The sequence below is a fragment of the Nuphar pumila genome, chromosome 1 (genome assembly GCF_984573655.1).
Source record: "Nuphar pumila chromosome 1, dmNupPumi1.hap1.1, whole genome shotgun sequence".
NCBI lineage: Eukaryota > Viridiplantae > Streptophyta > Magnoliopsida > Nymphaeales > Nymphaeaceae > Nuphar > Nuphar pumila.
The window spans coordinates 66,540,034-66,558,088 of NC_143249.1; the positions used below are offsets into that span (position 1 = coordinate 66,540,034).

General features: G+C 41.7%; 1 protein-coding gene across 2 annotated transcripts in view; it reads right to left on the reverse strand.

Annotated features, from left to right (window-relative positions):
• LOC149848977 (uncharacterized) overlaps positions 1 to 17,147 on the reverse strand; it is a 54,743-nt gene extending 37,596 nt beyond the window's left edge. Inside the window, exons 1-3 of one of the 2 annotated variants that reach the window (XM_090013033.1) lie at positions 17,021 to 17,147; positions 16,534 to 16,922; positions 5,351 to 5,446 (exon numbers count right to left, since the gene is read on the reverse strand). In XM_090013033.1, the coding sequence (XP_089869159.1) occupies positions 5,351 to 5,446; positions 16,534 to 16,922; positions 17,021 to 17,099 (564 nt within the window). In that variant the 5' untranslated portion in view covers positions 17,100 to 17,147. The remainder of the gene's footprint in view (positions 1 to 5,350; positions 5,447 to 16,533; positions 16,923 to 17,020) is intronic. The other variant, XM_090013037.1, reaches the window with a different exon arrangement.
• Between the last annotated feature and the right edge of the window lie 908 nt (positions 17,148 to 18,055).

Sequence of the window (18,055 nt, forward strand, 5' to 3'; positions counted from 1 at the left end):
ATATATATATATATATATATATATATATATATATATATTGTAGCACAAATACGCACGCATCGCCATAATTACAAGGGTTGCACCTTACTGGCGAACATAGGCAGCGAAAACCTCACACGTGAGTCCACTGACTCAAAACACGATAAGTTTTTAAGAACTGGGTTTCTTCTTTTGACATAAATTGCCTTAGATAGGCTTGTTTATTGCCATATTGCCTTGGCTTGGTTGCAGTTGGAGGTTGCTTAGGCAATATTTTCGCACTCTCGGGTGAAGTCGAAGGGTAGACCGGTGATGCATGTCCATTCCGAGACATGGCAGAATGACAACTCGGAGAGTCCAAGATTACAATTAACGAGTAGAAGGAGTTGTGTGTCGCGTTTGGGCAGTCCAAGCCAGGAGTAGGTGTTTTGAGATAATAGCTCGGCGAGCGATAAAACGTAGCAGGGAAAAGCCAGTCATTGCCTCCCAGGCTTGGTGATCCTACAGAGGTCAATGGGGTACTACTACTCCCTACGTTGGAGTGATGGGGTCCACTCAAGCGTGAGGTCTCGCCTTTAAGACCACGTGTATACCGTTTACCCATGTCGACGGTATACTTCCTTTGGCATTTGGCATTCGTTAGCAAAATGCCCTCTTCGCCATAGAACTAACAATCCTGGACTTCGAATGGACATAACTATTCGGAGTGCACGATACAACACCGATAACAATACCCTCTCGGGTCGTAGGTTGCCATCTATATTTAACAAAAGTTTTTACAAGATCAGAAACTTGGAAGTAATACTTACATTGCGATATTGCAAACATGACGGATCTCGAACCAGGTTTCTCAGACTTAGGCTTTAATACCAATTCTGCAACGCCCCGGATTTTCAAAACAAAACTTGGTCAAAAATTCATAACAACAACAACAAACAACAACTACGCCTTCATCCCAAAACAATTGGAGTCGGCGATATGAACCAACAAAGAAAATCATTATGGGTCTTCCACATGAATCCTTCCTTCTCCTCCATTCATTTCTATCCAATGCCATGTCCTCGGTGAGGTTCAAAGCATTCATATCCTTTCTTATCACCTCCATCCATGTCTTCCTAGGCCTACCCCGACCTCTTTTAACTAATATATTTTCCCATTTCTCCATCCTTCTAACTGGAGCATCATTAGGCCTTCGTCGAATATGTCCAAACCACCGTAAACGATTCTCTCTCATCTTATTTTCAATGGGTGCAACGCCTACCTTCTTACGTATCTTCTCGTTCTGAATCTTATCTTTTATTGTATTTCCACACATCCATCTCAGCTACACTCATTTTTTGAATATGATGTCTCTTGGCAGCCCAACATTCCGTACTATATAGTAAAGCGGGCCTAATAGTCGTCCTATAAAACTTTCCCTTCAACCGCAATGGCATTCTACGATCGCACAACACTCCAGTTGCACTCTTCCATTTCATCCACCCAACCTTTATCCTATGATTTACATCTCCATCAATTTCTCCATACTTTTGAATGATAGATCCCAAATATTTGAAAGAATCATCCACCGGTATTTCGTGCTCACCAAGCTTCACTACACTCCCATCACTACTTCGTTGCTTACTAAATCGACATTCCATGTATTCTGTCTTACTCTTACTCAACTTAAAACCTCTTGCTTCCAATGTCTGTCTCCATAATTCTAACATAGCATTAACCCCAGCTCTAGACTCATCAATCAAAACAATATCATCAGCAAACAACATACACCACGGCACATTTTCTTGAATTGATCTCGTAAGCTCATCCATCACTATAGCAAATAGGAAAGGGCTTAAAGCAGATCCTTGATGTAACCCAACCGTTATAGGAAAATTGGTTGTCACCCCTCCACAAGTGCGGACATTGGTTATTACTCCTTCATACATATTTTTAATTATACAAAACTTGGTCAAAAATTCATAGATTTCTTCTTCTTCTTTTTTTGCTTTGCAGCAAAATTTAAAAAGGATTTTTAGCAGCAGAAATAGATGATAGTTGGTCATCGATGTTAGAAGATGTTGGGTAAGTCACATGTATGTGGCCAAACACTCATTGACCATCAAAGTATTTTATTTAAGCAAATCAAAACGAGTTATTTATTACAAACAACACTAATTGGTAAAGCAGTATTAGATAAAGTTGGTTTTATAAATGAAATATTCAACACAGTCTGGAGAAACCCTAGAACCTGATGTCGTCCTGCTCTGCATATCACATCGCAGGTTCAATACTTATATCCCCTATAAAATGAGGTTAGAACCATTGATGTTCTTGATAGAAAAGCATTCAAATTCTAACAAGTATAAAGCTTGTAAACATGAGGAGCCTCTTTAGGTTGTAGTTGAAAACAACGTAGTTCAAGTTTCCACGACTTAGCGTATCAATATCCCATGAATCAAAGCAAGAGCTCCTCGAGCTTAACTTAGTCTTGCGGATACAACTTTGGGCCTTTGCCTGATCGGTCCTGCATTGTACCGATATCAATAACTCTCACAAGGTTATGCATGAGTAACACTAACGCACGTTTATTTATTCATTCATCGCCGAACCTATAGCTAAAGCATTGTTTCGATATTAACCATTCACCCCTTGGTACATGGGAAAAGCATGACTTTGGCATCAACGCGATGTTCTGAGGTTTATTATACTATGTATTTTGTATACTCGAGAGGGTTGATGACCCTGTCCATAGCGGGGCGACAGTTTTCATGCCTGGAGACCCTACCAGGCCGCTTCGAATGCATCCTTCCAGTGCACTAGCGAGGTTCAATCCCTAGATCTTAAGGATAACCCGACCTCCTAACCTCCGAGTGATAGGAGGTCACCTGAACTTTTTTGTCCATCATGTGGATTAATCCCCACAATCATTTTCCCAAATATGGTGTTTCATTATTGAAGACCACATTATGAAATTAATATAATTGAGTTTCATGGGTACGATGGTGACTTTCTCATTGTCATCCATCCTTACAAAGTAGAGAGAAAGAGAAGAAAAGAAAAAAGAACAAGAGAAGTAAATGAGAAAGGTGAGAGTAGTAGTATAAGCACACCACCACAAACACACGAGCACTTGAATCACCAAGAAATTTTTTTCTCTCCCACAAGCACGGAAAACGAGACAATACGCAATCCTCAAGAGTAAAGAGTGAACCTTGCTCAGATACCATGTAAAGAAAACGGAAGACACCAACAAGATCCACCACAATGCTAAAGAACACAAAAAGCCACAAATGGGCTTTCTCACAAAACCCAAACAAGGGGCAAGACAAGAAGCTAAAAATAAATAATATGTTATTGATAACCTTCATGCAGGAAGCATTACATTTGAGAGGGGTTTCAACCCTTATATATACACAAACATAAGAGGCTCCAAGAGAGTCGTTGGGTTGGGAGGGTTCAACGACAACGGCTCTCAATAGAGCCGTTGGGCCTCCCAACGACTCTCTTGTTGACTAGTCAACAAGTGTTGACTAGTTCAAACAAGACCAAAAAAAAATAAAAACTAACCTAACTACTCTAACCTAGTTACTAATCTAGTTACACACATATATAAATAAAGAAAGAGAAAAATATATTTATATAAATAAATATATATATATATTTATAATTTTTAACAATAGACTCATCTATAACTGAAGCTCCAGTTCCAACTTCCTTCTGCTTCCTCATATCAATCCAGTCCAGGTAGTATAAACCTTTTTTTCTACGATCAATCCCTGACAATTGATCTTGTACATCACAACCAACAAGAAAGAATATAACATTATAGTTAAGTTTGATAATTTGACCCAAAAAAATAAGATTCATAGCAAAGATTGAAACATGGTAAACTTGCAAGAGATTGAATTTAGTATCAAGATAGAATCATAAGTAATTAAACCTACTTTGGAGACAAACATAGAAGAACCATCTGTAGTGCGAAAAATACCACTGCAGAGTCGACAGTCGGCTAGGACATACTCATAAGTTGTCATATGATATGAAGCTCCAAAGTCTATTAGCCAACCAAAAGAATGATCTGAGATACCTAAGAAAGCAGTATCAGAGAGGAGGTAGGAGTGGCAGAGAAAGGACCAATGGTTGACTAAGCAAGAAGTTGCAGCTGTTAAATCTGATGTTGAAACTCATACTGAACCCGCTCTAACCTCTGAAGCTACCCACTACCTATCACTTCGCTACTAGCGGACGATAGACCACCTAGTTGCTCATCTTTGGGCATTACACTCTCACTCTCAAAAGAATATGCATATGCACCACTTTTCTTTTTCTTGAGAATGGGACAAAAATTTTTTATATGGCCAAAGCTCTTGCAATAGTGACACTAAACGGAACTAAGGTCACCTCTCCAACCAAATCCCAACTCTTCTCGTCTTCCAGTCCTATCACCACTTCTACCAACTTTACCACCCATCTGCCTAGAAACAGCCATGACATTATCCTCGGATGAATATGATACAAGAGACTTTATCTTAGTCTCTTCTGCAATTAATTGTGCAATGACTTGAGTTATAGATAAGTGAGAAAGATACAAAATGGCACTCGTTCTATCAAATTCTGGTTCAAGAGTCATGGGAAACTCAATAACTCTATCAAACTCCCTGTGTTCATCAAGAAACCCCAAACAGGTTTGACATGTATAAGACACACATTTTGTACATTTCTCACATTTTTTTCTCGCACTCCATAAGTGTAAGGGCATCCCAAATTGTTTGCACATCTGAATGAAATTCTTCAATGGAGTTGTTTTCTTGGGGCATACTTCTCAACTCTTGAATGAGTTGATAATGTCTTGCCCAATTCTCCTATTTATAGACTTGCCTGAGGTACACTCAAGCTTCTTTTGCCTCATGAAATGTTGAAATATTCAAGGCAACTCTCGGTTCCACGGACCCAAGAATCCATGCCTTGACTCTCGCATTGTTCATGACCCATTCCTCTATAGACTTATCAAAACCCTCATCACAAACCTTGGGTTTTGCCTTTGAACCATTCAAGGAACCTCCCAAACATTTTCCAACAACTACGGTTGTAACGCCCCAAAATCGTGAACTTGAAACATTTTACAAGAAAGGTTGAAAGCTTTGAAATCAATCATTTATCAGAGTTTGAAACAAACGTTCAGCGGAAGATTAGGTTTAAAATAGCAAATCCCTAGACTTTTGGCGCATTACGACACAAATGCAATCTTCCCCTTTTACAAACCGATTTACAATTCAAGTATATATTTTATTGAAATGAAAAGAAGAACCACGTTTTGGTAATACAGTTTTAGTAATCCAGAGTTCTAATCAGAATAAATACTTTCAAAGAAACTTTATATCACACTTACCAAAAGGGTCCCCGGAAGCGCAACGTCAGGAAAGGGGTCTCGCCTTGAACGCATCACGTCATCGTGCCATCGCAAGTTATATAACTTGTTCACCACCTGCCCATGAAATTGGTCAGTCTCACAACAGACTAGTAGGGGTGCAAAAGACAAGAAGGTACAAATGCTGCAATAAGTAAGATAATCATTAGATCAAGTAGGAAAAAGCAAGACTAGCAGAAATAACCAAACGTGTTGTGGAGTAAGCAAAGCTCTAGTAAAGCAAACAGCTACATACAAGAGCAGTGAAGACCATAGTACTAAACAAGCGACTATAGCAATCCAACAGATACTATAGGTGAAGAGTAACTAACTTTGTCCACCAGTCAAACAAGCAACTGAATAAGACAAGCATTCATAGCAATGGGTACACTACATCGACAAGTGATTATACTAATCGTAAAGTATAAGTCGTTGCATCATAAGCTACTCATGATAAGAAATCATACGATAGCAGTTATATCACAATACGTAACAACTAGCATAATGCTAGTATTATAAGCAATCAATTCACATCATAACACACATATCTCATAGTCATGTGTGTAAGTTATATCTTGTCTCATTATGAGCAAGCCGTTGTGGGTACACATAAGGCAAAAACGTAGAAACAGCCGAGATCGATTCGGGGGTCCATTATGTTATGTATTTTATTATACCCCGAATGACTGACTGAATTCGCTTCCTAAGGAGATGGCCAGTGACCAAGATAGTAAATCCCCAAAGGCAAACAAAGGCCCATGGATGCGCATCCGAACTTCTGCAGAAGTGGCCTGAAGTATTTCCCTTAACCTCCGATGACTAGAGAAGTCAGATCTTTGCCCATGATTGCCATTAATGATTGTCCATCAGAGTTTTGTACCATCCATCCTCTCTCTTGATGAATCGTCCCGAATGAGCACGACGGGAGGTTTCTTAACCGTCGTCCTATTTTACATGCTCTGGTCTTTCGACCCACTCGAGCATCTTGCCTGTGAAGGCGCATGATTATCATTTATGTGAATTACACGCGCCATTGCGCGTTCGAGACAACCACAGACCTCTTATCCTACTCACCGCGGTATGCAACATACATGTTTAAAAGTAGAACCATGATGAGAGGGGTAAGGATCTCTCGCAGGAAATCCCTCAACACTTCTGCTTTACAGAAGTCCACAGTGAACTCATTCAAGTTCCAACTTATCGTGCTCGGGTCCTTTAGACAATCGCAAGCATTCTGCCTATTAAGCGAAAATCAACAATACAGGATTTAGCTTAATGTGTCAATACACGTTTAGGGGTTACTACAGACCTCTCGTCCTGCTCTTCGTAGTCCAAACATATCGTACGTGACCAAGGATACAACTACAAGAGGAGGAACATAGATTCCTCGTAAGAAATCCAACAACAATACCTTCACGAAGGAAGGAAGACGCTACTATCTTGGTTTAACCAGAAAGCCTAGAAACTAGGTCTCGCATCAAAGGTGATGTAACGTCGATCTAGTGATGGCGCAAGTACCTTAATAGGATTCTCGCCCTACTCGTGCACAGGCTCCTAAACAGGGTTATCTGAGTCGTATCGGATAGGCGAACTGAGGTTGTAACACACATTTCCCAAATACACCGATTTGAGAGATCCAGACGCTATCTCTGCTTTACAAAGCTATACATCTTTGTAAATAGGTTGCACCTAAGACCATCATCTTTGGAGAACCGAAGTGCATAGGAGTGCGTCGTGACTTTTAAGACAAGTGAAACGATATACACTATACACTCGAAACTGCACTCAAGGAGTGCAAGCTGACAAGGGGCAAACTCGTGCACATACTAATACAATGGTAAATCGAGAAGCAAGACTCGATGGGCGAAGCTGCACCGCGAGGGTAAAACGCTAGAGCTACACATAAGGTATGAAATCATACCTCGATCATCGAAACACACAAGCAGACAACTACGTAAGTAACTCACGAGATATGAGATCCTATACTAACTAAGCAAGTGTAAAGGACGACTCACGAGGCATGAGGTTGTACCTCGATAAAACGATAAGCATAAGCAAGTAAAGAAGCATATGACAGAGATAAAAATACATGCATGAGCAAAGCATATGCACGAAGTGCGGCAGCAAGGTAAAGACGAACACATACAAAAGTAAGTGCGACGGCCAGCATCACAGCAATAGGAAAGTAAAGTATGAAGAGTAAAGCAAGTAGTAAGGCCATGGCGCATAAAGCGCGGGGCAACAAAGGTAAACGCAGGTAGTAAAGTACGAGAACGTAAAGAAGGACCAAGATTGCATCCTGCAATAAAAAGACATACAAGTAAATGACATGGCGCAAAGCGCGGGGCAGCAGGAAAGTAAAGTACGAAAAAGTAGAGAGGACAAGGATCGCGAAACTGCATCCTTCAGTTAAAAGACATGAAATGTAAGGACATGAATTAAAAGCCTAGGCACATATAGCGCGGCGGCAACAGAAAGAAAAGTGCAAGAAAAGTAAAGAGGACAAGGATCGCGAAACCGCGTCCTTGAATATAAAGACATGCATATATATATTATACGTATACATATATCATCCTCTTTTAGTTATCTTTCCTTATTTTAGCATTTATCCGTTCATTGTCCTTTTACGCAAGAATCCCCTACCTTGAGGGGTTGCGGGTCCTCGTACGCCAGCGGCGTAGGTAAGCACGAGCTCGAGCTACAAGGGCGAGCTGGATCCACCGTTCAACCTGCAATGCTTAGAACGTTAGTATATGTCGTAATATAAACGAAAAGCGGGTCCGGTAAGACCTGCAGTGGTACCGAACCCCAAACATGAGAGTAGGCAGGGAGCTGCAGAAGAGGGACAAAGGCAGCAAGGAGTCCTACCTGCAGGAGGCAGATGCAGGAACTCTGCATCCTGCAGACAAGGGTGCCAAAGGCAGGGGCCTCAGCCCTGCTTGGCAACAGCAGCAAAGGCAGGGAGCAGGAGCTCCCTGTCTGCCAGAACAGAGAAAGGCTGGGGAGGGAGCAGAGGCTCCCTGCCACACCTGCCATAACAAGACAGGGGGGAACACCCCCTGTCAGAACATGAATCAGGATAGGAGGCACAGCCCCCTGCTGGGAACGAGACAGGAAGCAAGAACAAGGAAAGGGGGCAAAGCCCCTTACCGGAGAACAAGCAAGGTGCAGGGGGCTTTGCCCCCTGCTAGAAAACAGTAAGGCAGGGGGCTTCGCCCCCTGCTGAGAAACACAAAAGAAGGCAGGGGGGGGAGCCTCACCCCCTGCAGGCAAAACGCAGGAGGCAAGGGGGCGGGCCAAACCCCCTGCCGAGAGGCAACAGGAGAGCAAGGGGGGGCTCCGCCCCCTACCGGGAAACACAAAAGCAGGGGGAGCCTTGCCTCCTGCCAGAAAACACAAAAGGGACTGGGGGAGAGGAACCCCCTGTCGACAAGACAAATGGCAGGGGGACGGAGCCCCCTGTCAGCACAACAAGGAGGGCAGGGAGAAAGCGGAGCCCCCCTACCGACCTAGCAAGGACAGGGGGAACGAAACCCCCTACCGACAAGAGGCGACGACAGGGGGCTCAGTCCTCCTGTCAATCAACCCCGCACAAAGGAGAAAAAGAAGGGAGAAGGGGGTTTTACCTGGGAAGACCACGACAACGGGGGAGTCACCGGTGAGCGATGCCGGAATGCGAGCACAGAGAGAGAAGAGGCGCCGGGAACAAGGGTTGCCGAGGGTTTACCAGAGGGGAGGAGGGTGCCGAACGGGGTTGGTCGTCGGCAGCTCCGATCGCCGGCGGCAGCACGGGATGCTTGCAAGTGGCGACGGGTCAGGAAAGGCATCAAGGACAGGAAACTCCGACGTCGGGGGCTCTGGCGCAACCAACGGTCGGACAAGAGGTCGGCGGCAAGATCGTCGGCTGCTCTGGTCGTTGTGGCCACAGAAAATGGGGAGGAAGCGATGCGTTGTCGGAGCTCGGAGGTTGTCGTAGGCTACGATCGTCGGCGTCCCGCGACACAGGGAACGAAAGGGGGTCGGCAAAGGTGGGGGGTCACCAGAGCTTGGAGGTTGCCGTCAGCGTCGGTTGCCGGCTGTCGAAGGTCGTCGACGACTGTCGTCGATGTCTGCAGTAGTCGGGACAAAGGCGGTGGCCGGCGGCGAGTCGCCGACGTCGACTCGAAGGGGGGAATGGCCGACGTCTGCTAGGAGGCGGCCAGAGGCGGGAGGCGGACAGGTGGTCGGCTTCCTGCAGCACACGAGACGAAGGCGGTGGACGGCGATGAGTCGCTGGCGTCGGTGGCCACAGGGAGGAACGAGAGAAGAATGGGAGAGGAGAGAGAAGGGGCGAGGGTTTCCGCCCCTCTCCCGAGACGCCTAAAGTCACAGGCTTCTCGATCGTTCGAGAAGCCGGGTCCGGGTTCGAGTTCGGGCTCGGGTCCAGCTCGGATCCAGGTCCGACACAAGGGACCAACCTTGACACGTGTCCGACGCGTGCAGGGCACGTGTCTGACACATGTCCGACACGGTTTTTTTTTTTTAAACGGGCTTTACAACGGCTTCCAAAAAATCAGCCCAATATAAATAATTAGTCTCATTCAACTTAACTGGGATAATTTAAATCCCTTCTCCATAATTACACAAACAACCAATGTTAACAAAAATAGAAGGAAATAAGCTCACCAAAATCCCAACAAAAGATACCAAAAAGCAAATGGAAGTCACAAAGCACTCTCTACATACAACATATGCTGAACCAACACATACCCAGCTCACACTCAGCAAATAGGGGTAGTCGGCACCTTAAAAAAAAATAGCTTATTGCAAGTTATAGACACCTCAAAACTTGCTCAAATCTCCTCCAAAATCCCAAAATAGCTGACCCAATCAGTTTCTCCGACCTTCTATAGCAAAAACAACATGAATAAAACTGATTTGAGCCTTCAAAAACCAAAAATTGAAGCAGATTCACTGTTTTTCCCAAATTTGGGCTGAACTTTTCAAGAAACTCAGAAAATCTTGAAAAAAACACCAAAAATCCAAAACAACTCCAAATTCAATGGGGTTTGATTTGTAGATCTTCTAAAATCAAGCCCTAACAAGTTGTGGATTCAAACTAACTAAAACTGGTCTGAGCAGGCCAGTCATTCCTTCCTTGATGACGTATACCATAACCTCAACCTTCTCCTCCTTCCAGCTCTTCTTTCTTGCACCCTCTAGCTCAGATACCACGTTGAAGTTTATGAGAATAGAGAGAGAAAGGAGCTAGGGTTTACAAAGAGCTCAAATGGAGAGTAGAAACATTGTTTACTTCACAATGCAATATTGTGTGAGGGGGTCCTCACTTACATAAAAAGGGTCGACCCTTAAGTGTACAACAAAGGAAAAATGTAAAAAGTCTAAAATACCCCTTTTTTATAGGGTATGTACAATAAGACCTAATAAAGAGATATTACGCAGAAATGTAAAACATTATACTACATAGATACATAGACTTTCAATAATGTACAGTCATAGATGGAAAAAAATGTGGCTACATGCAACCTATGTCACATAGGTGCGGGTGCGGCGATGTGTCACTTTAAAAAAACTTGGGTGCGGGTGTGTGCATTTATGTAATTACATATATGATATAGATAAAACTGGACTTGGTTAGGATTAACTGAATCTACTTTTGGACAGAAATGGACCTCAGTGTGGTTGACTTCACCTGACACAAAAGAAGTTGTATCCAAGTATCGCAGCCGCATGGGTGCGGGTGCGGGTGCGGTGCCCTGTTAGAAGAGTCTGTCTTACATAGCATGCAACATATCCTTGGTAATGAAACTTAAAAGATGGTAAGTTAAAAAGCACAAGACGCTTTTTTGGCTTCATGTCTTAAAAGGAAAATTAGAATACCAACATGCCTGCAATGAGTTCCAAACCAACAATGTCATTCTGCCTCTAGTTTATGGAAAGGGATTAAAAGTTTAGAATTATTCAATGAGAGAATTAGATTACAGGTGGGAAGCAGGTGACAGATCCCTTTTAAGGGCAACAGGACTGGACTAGCCCCCTTTTCTGCCAAATTTCCTGCAATCTTCATTTTTTCATATGGCCAGATCCAAGATCCAAGGGTTGCACGGCAGCAGGCTTCTTGTCCTGGATTGGTAAGGGCCTCAGAATTTGGTTCTTTGACATCTTCCAACAGACTAAATTTTCTGAGTGGAATCCGCTAATGATGCACAATCAAAAACTAAATCAAGAAGAAGAAGATTTCATCTGGGGTTGCACTAAATCTGGGATACCCTGCTCATTTCTGCTATAGATAACTCAATGAGGCAACTCCAGCCCCATTCTCAAAGAAGGGTCATTTGGGGTTCGAGTCCCATTCCTAGAGCAATACTTTTCACTTGGCATGTGGTATTGGATAGATCCTTAATCCAGTCTAACATACAGCCAAGAGTATTTACTTAGCCAGCACCTACTCCTTTCTTATTTCCATGAAGAGATGCCCACTCTTAGTTTGTTTTTGTCCTTTCTAATCTAGTTTGAGGGAAATGGCTTGGACAGATCAATCAGCTGACTGGAAATCCTTATTGGAGAGATTGATTTTAATAGCAAGCTGAATCTTGGTTAAAGGGAGAAAATACCACACCATAAGCAAATGGTGGCTCATGCTGGATTGGTACATGCCAATTCACAACCAACCTCAAGACTCATTGCTCCTTTTCGCCAATGAATGTATGCCAGACATTTTAACTTAACCTTCTCTCTTTTTCTCTGCTCTATGCTGCTTTTCTTTTGACTCTCTTTATCATTATATTTCATATTTGGACTACTTATATATGATTTTCTAATCTTCCAAGTTCCAAATAAAAGAGACCAAAAAACTGACTTGAAATATATATTGTTTTGGAATCTGGCTAGATGGGTGAGAACTCGGGTCCTCGCCCCTTAGGGTTTCTTCCTCCTCTCAGAAGAGAGGCCATGGCGTACTGACTACAACTCAACCTTTGTTTGAGTGGATTCTTCTCTAGCAAGAAGGATCAGAGAAGGTAGTTGGTGCATCTACTCAGCAGGGTCGTGGAAAAGGTGCTCTTGATGTTGATTCTAAGGATAGCTGCAAAAAACTCTCAGTTAATCGATCATGGGCATAGGTGGTAGGGTGTTCTCTAATTCCTAATCCGGATTCTCTACCACCTCCATTAGAAGATATGGACCACATGATCATTAATATACCATCATGTTTTTACGAGTCCAAGAATATAAGGTTGAAGTATTCACTTGTTAGTAAGTGGGGCAAAAAAGCTATGGAGTGTCAGTTCTTTGTGCAAGAACTGATTAAGAGGTGGAATATTAAGAACTGGCCTGTTTTTCATCATTGTCGAGAAGCTATGTCACATGGGTGCGGGTGCGGGTGCGGCGCAATTTTAAAAATTTTGGACACAGGGACTCGACTATATATATATATATATAGATAGATATTTTTTTAAATATATATATATATATATATATCCAGTGTGTGCATATATGTGGATATTGTCCTCTAAAGTTTGGCACCAGCATGAGTGTTTTTACAAACTTTGCAAATTGTACTTTTGCCCTTGCAGAAAAAGGGGTCTGGGGTCTCCCCCGGCGCGGGTCCCACTGCGTGGTCAGCGGGCGGGGAGGGCTTATGTTTGAGACTCATGCTATTTTTTTTTTAAATATATAAAAAAATCTTTTTTTTTGCCCTAAAATTTGATATTTTTGGACTCAGTCAATGTTGACCGAGTCCAAAACAAGGATGGACTCGGCCTCGACTCGTTGACCAAGTCTGACTCGGTGTTGACCGAGTCCGGGCCGTGTCCGTGTCCGCACCCGTGTCGGGGCGTGTCGACTCGGGTGCGGCGCCTCCCTAGCCGAGTCCATGTGACATAGTCGAGAAGTGAGTTTGTTATTACTTTTGCTAATCATGAGACTTACAATACGTTTTAACAAAGGGTTCTTGAATGTTGGTTGGTCGAAACTTGTTAATGGAAACCTGGGATGGCTCAAGAATTCCAAAACTTCATGGTCTTCATTCAGTTCCAGTTTGGGCCAGAATATATAATCTTCCTCCTGTTGTTTGGCGTAAGGAGGTGTTTTGGTGTATTGTAGAAGCTATCGCTGCAAAGATAATTACTATTGACAATAGATCTGATTTGAGAGGTAGCTGGCACTTTGCCCTGGTAAGTCAATAAAAAGGTTTCAGTTGCGATTGGAGATCAGTTTTCTGGTGATCTTCAAATTGAATATGAAGGGTCAACTTCATTGCGTTCCTTTTGTCAATCTAGGAACCATTTTGTTGGGTATCGTCCAAAGAAACTTAGGAGAATTGATAATGGCAAGAAGCCTGTTGCAAGAACAGCATATGGAAAAGAAAAAATTTGTATCATTGGACTCCAAAAATGTCGTCAAAGGAACAAGGAGATTCATTGGATCGTATGCAAATTAGCAACCATTTTTATGTTCTTAATTCAGAAGCTCAGGAAATAGAAGGTGAAGCAGACCATAATCATGGGATTAATGATGTGTTATTGTTTAACTATAATAGTCCTAGAAGAATCATGTCGGAGTTTGTTAATGGGTTTGATGAGTTCAGAATTAGTTCCAATATTAATTCAGTTGATTCAGTATTAGGATTGTCTATGAATGTTTCTAATGTTAACCTGATAACTGAACCTGATGTTTCTTATCTGGTGGAGGAGATAAATAATACGAATCTGGTGAGCAGATTTTGGCAGCTGAAGGTGAAGCTGATAGAGATTCCGGTGTTCTAAGAAAGAATCCTGATGAGGTGGGTGCCTCTATGGCCGAAGTGGATATTGTGAATTCTTTGATTGAAGAGGTCAATATTGGAAATGTGGACAGTTCAGTTATTCAGGATGTTTCTAAGGTAACTGCTACAGCTTTGGTATCTTTGACGGAAGGGAAAGGTCAAATCATGAAGGATTTGGATGATGTTGCAAAATCTAGTGTACTTGAGGAAACAAATCTTGAGTTGGTTAGCAATCCTCAAGATAAGTTGTTGGATGAGTTATTGCCTATTTTAGATGAAGCTTATGAAGGGCTTGAAGAGATGCCATTTTATGATGTAGAAATTTCTGATTTGGTAAATGATGGAATTACCATGTTGGATAATCCAAAGAGAAAATATGATGAGGCCAATATGGACGCTGAGATTTCATCTAATCTAGAGTCTTTTTTAAAGTCTCCTAATAAGATAAGGAATGGGGCTTTAACGGGTAATATGAATTCCATAGTAGAGGAGGCAATTAAAGATGGAGATCCTTCTCAATTTAGCCCTACATTAGAGGGAAAGAATATGCCTAAGCATAATAGTAAGAAACCTTTAATTAGGAAAGGCTTTCTTACTAAATCACCTTCTAAAGTGGGACGCTTAAAGAAGTCTAATCTGGTTATGGAAAGCCCAGAGTTGGGTCTTGGATCATTTAATCTTAGATCCAGAATTGTAAAGAAAATTTTCAAGCCCAGATAGTTGAGTGTAATGACATTGAGTTTGTGTGTAAAGAAGATGGTTTTCGTCTTGATCTTATCCAAGTCCACTATAATGTCATTGAGTTTAAAATGACACACACACAAAGTTGGCAAAACGATTTATGTGGTTCAGCAGAAAGCATGCCTAGATCCATGGGAAAGACTCTCACTTCAGGTCACCTGAGAGCTCTGATTATTATTATATTTATAGACTTAGGAGGACCTCTAGGTTACACGATTTTGAGAAATCAAGGGGACCAAGAGGTCCACACGATTTTGGTGTTTGGACTCTTGAGAGCCCTGAATCATGCAAGTCCCTAACACATGAGACTCCAATGCAAGGGAGTCCTTCATGTGAGCTTCCTTCTTTAGGGAGTCCTTCTTGAGAGAGTCCTCCATAGTGTGAGAGTCCGGAGAGAGACCAAGTCCACCGTGAGCCTGAACAAGACTCACGTGTCCTTCTAACCATAGTCACAAATATCAGTATTTGACTATATCTCAAGAGGCAATTTCTCGCGATAATATAGGTTTGGTGATAAATCTTGAGAAAATCTCGGGGCTTAAAAAATATATAAAATAACAAAAATAAATAAGAAAATATCATGTTTAGACAAAAAATACATAAATAATAAATGAAATAAGTAAAAAATATAAAAAAAAGAAGAAAAACATATTAAAATGTAAAAAATAAATAAAAACAGTAAAACTAATTGATAATATCATGAAAATATCACGAGAATAGAGTGATAATATCACGATATTATCAAACTGGTGATTTTTTGAAAACATCATGATATTTAACCTATATTATCATTTGCTGAATATATCACGATAATATCCTGATATTTTCAAAATATCGCTGATATATGTGACTATGCTTCTAACAGAGTTTGGGTCTTGGATTTTTTGTTTGGGAGGAACTCTCATGAATTTTTATTTGTTTTTTATGGATTAGCTTCCTTTAGGAAGAACAATGTAAATTGATAATATGTTTAATGAACTGATAGGGGCCTGCTTAACCCCACCTGGTCTATCCAAAAAGAAAAAGAAAGATAGTTTTTTCTTCCTTCAAAATACATATAGGACCATACTTATCAACTGAAGAGGAAGGCAAAACTTTTGTTTTAGAAAGGATTGACAACAGGAACAAAGGTATGGCTGAAAAGAAGCAAACTTTAGCAAATAGGGCAGCAACATCCATGAACCTTCGAGCAAGGAAAACCCATAATGCAAAACCATGTTTTCCGTACAAAACGCTCGCTATGACCCCAACAATCAAAATACACACAGGAGGAATAAACGAATAGGTACAATATGCGTATTAGACGATAACATCTTGTTTGTCGATGGAGCCAGCAGTTGAGACCATCCATCATAAAGGGAAAAACTGAAAAGAAGATTTTCTGAAAACATATATCCAGAAACAAATAACGCATGCGCTCTAAAATTAGGCGCAAAGACGAGTGTTGTCATCAAGAATAAAAACATGCGAATTTACCATTAAAAAAAATAAAACTTTCTTTCCCCAAGCAAAAATTTGTGCTTCTAGGAATGTGTATTCACACGAATAGAAAGCGAAAAGGACAAAGTATGATGTTAAAAGCGGTTTGCAAAGGAAACGCAGGTAATTTTCGGCGAAAAATGGGAAGAAAAAAAAGTGATTCTTTCTTGAACAAACTCACAGGAGGCGCCACAGACGCTTTCTTCTGAGCCCCCGGCTCCGAAAACCCTGGGTCACCCGAAGCAGACTCCTCGAGCCGAAACCAGTCGATCACGGACCCTGACTCAGGCAACGGCTGTGGCGCAAGCGAGAAACGATTCTCCGCCTTAACATCCGTCGCCCGAGAGGCCAAGGAGTCGAGCAATCGGCTCTCCCGCCGGAGTGCGAGTTCCCGCTCGAGCGCGAGCTGCCGGTGGACCTCCTCCACGAGATGGCGCCTCCTCACGATGTCCGCAACGATCAGCTCCGAGCGGATCTTCTGCTTCTCGATCTCCCACCTCAGGGCCTCCCTCGAACTCAGGGTTTTCTCCAGCAGGTGGCTCCCGAAAAGGTCTCGGGCGATATATCCCGCTGAAAATCAGACCAGAAAAGGGATTCAGAGAGGAGAATGTCCGAAAAAATGTAAGGAGAAGAAGGGATTGATCTAAGGTTTTCCTTTAATTCCATACCTCGAATGGCTTCGTTGGTGAAGAAGCCATTGCTGAGACTTCTGGAAGGTTCGAACGGCCTGAATCGATTGAAATCCATCGAAAGACGGACGAAGAAGACGAAGAATTTGCACAGCACCCAGAGAGAGACGACGGACGAGGAAATGCGCGCCAAAAGAGAAGGGGTATTTTGGTAATTTCATCTTCTGCGCATAGTCACCAGTTTACGGATACAAGTACGTCGTCACGTCCGTTGTGTCAGCAAACCGGACTGGGCGGTTTTCATTTCCAAAACGTTTCGCTATAGATTCGGTTTTCACTTCACACCAATGGCAAAACCGAGTTATTCAGTGGCACCGGAGAATCAGGAATTTTTCAGCAAAGGAGAATCTCACGATAAATAAATAAAAAATCTTGGTATATTTAAATTTTCAAAAATCATCATCAAGCCTTATCCTAACTACACCGGGGTAAGATTTGCCAGTCAAAAATTTTACTCATGTAGCTACCACTTGGGTCAATTTATAATCTTTCGTATCACCACTCATTGCAACATCTTCACATCATCTTAAATGAAATCCAATTATTTTATTTTTATTGATTTGACACTTTAAGTATATTATGATATATTTATTTTTAATTTTATTTCTTTATAATCTCAAACATTCATCTTAGCATATGCATCTATGCTAAGAAACAGGCTACTTTCTTGTCATTTCTTAATGGCCCAAACATTGGATTTATTACAATAGTGTTGGCTTAATAGCAATCCCGTAAAATTGTCTTTTCAATCATAAAAATAATTTTTATCATATAACACATCACTAACTTGTTTATACTTAGCCCAACCATCATTAATCTTATTAGTGAATTTTTTTCAAATATATCATTCTCTTTAAATATAGACCCTAAATAGGAAAACTTATGGCATTTAAGACATTGATCTTACTAACTTGGCTACTAAACTTGCATTCCATGTATTCAATTTTTGCTCTAATCATTCTTAAATTATTTTTCTCTAATATACTCCTAGCAAGAGGGTGTGTCTCAAACACA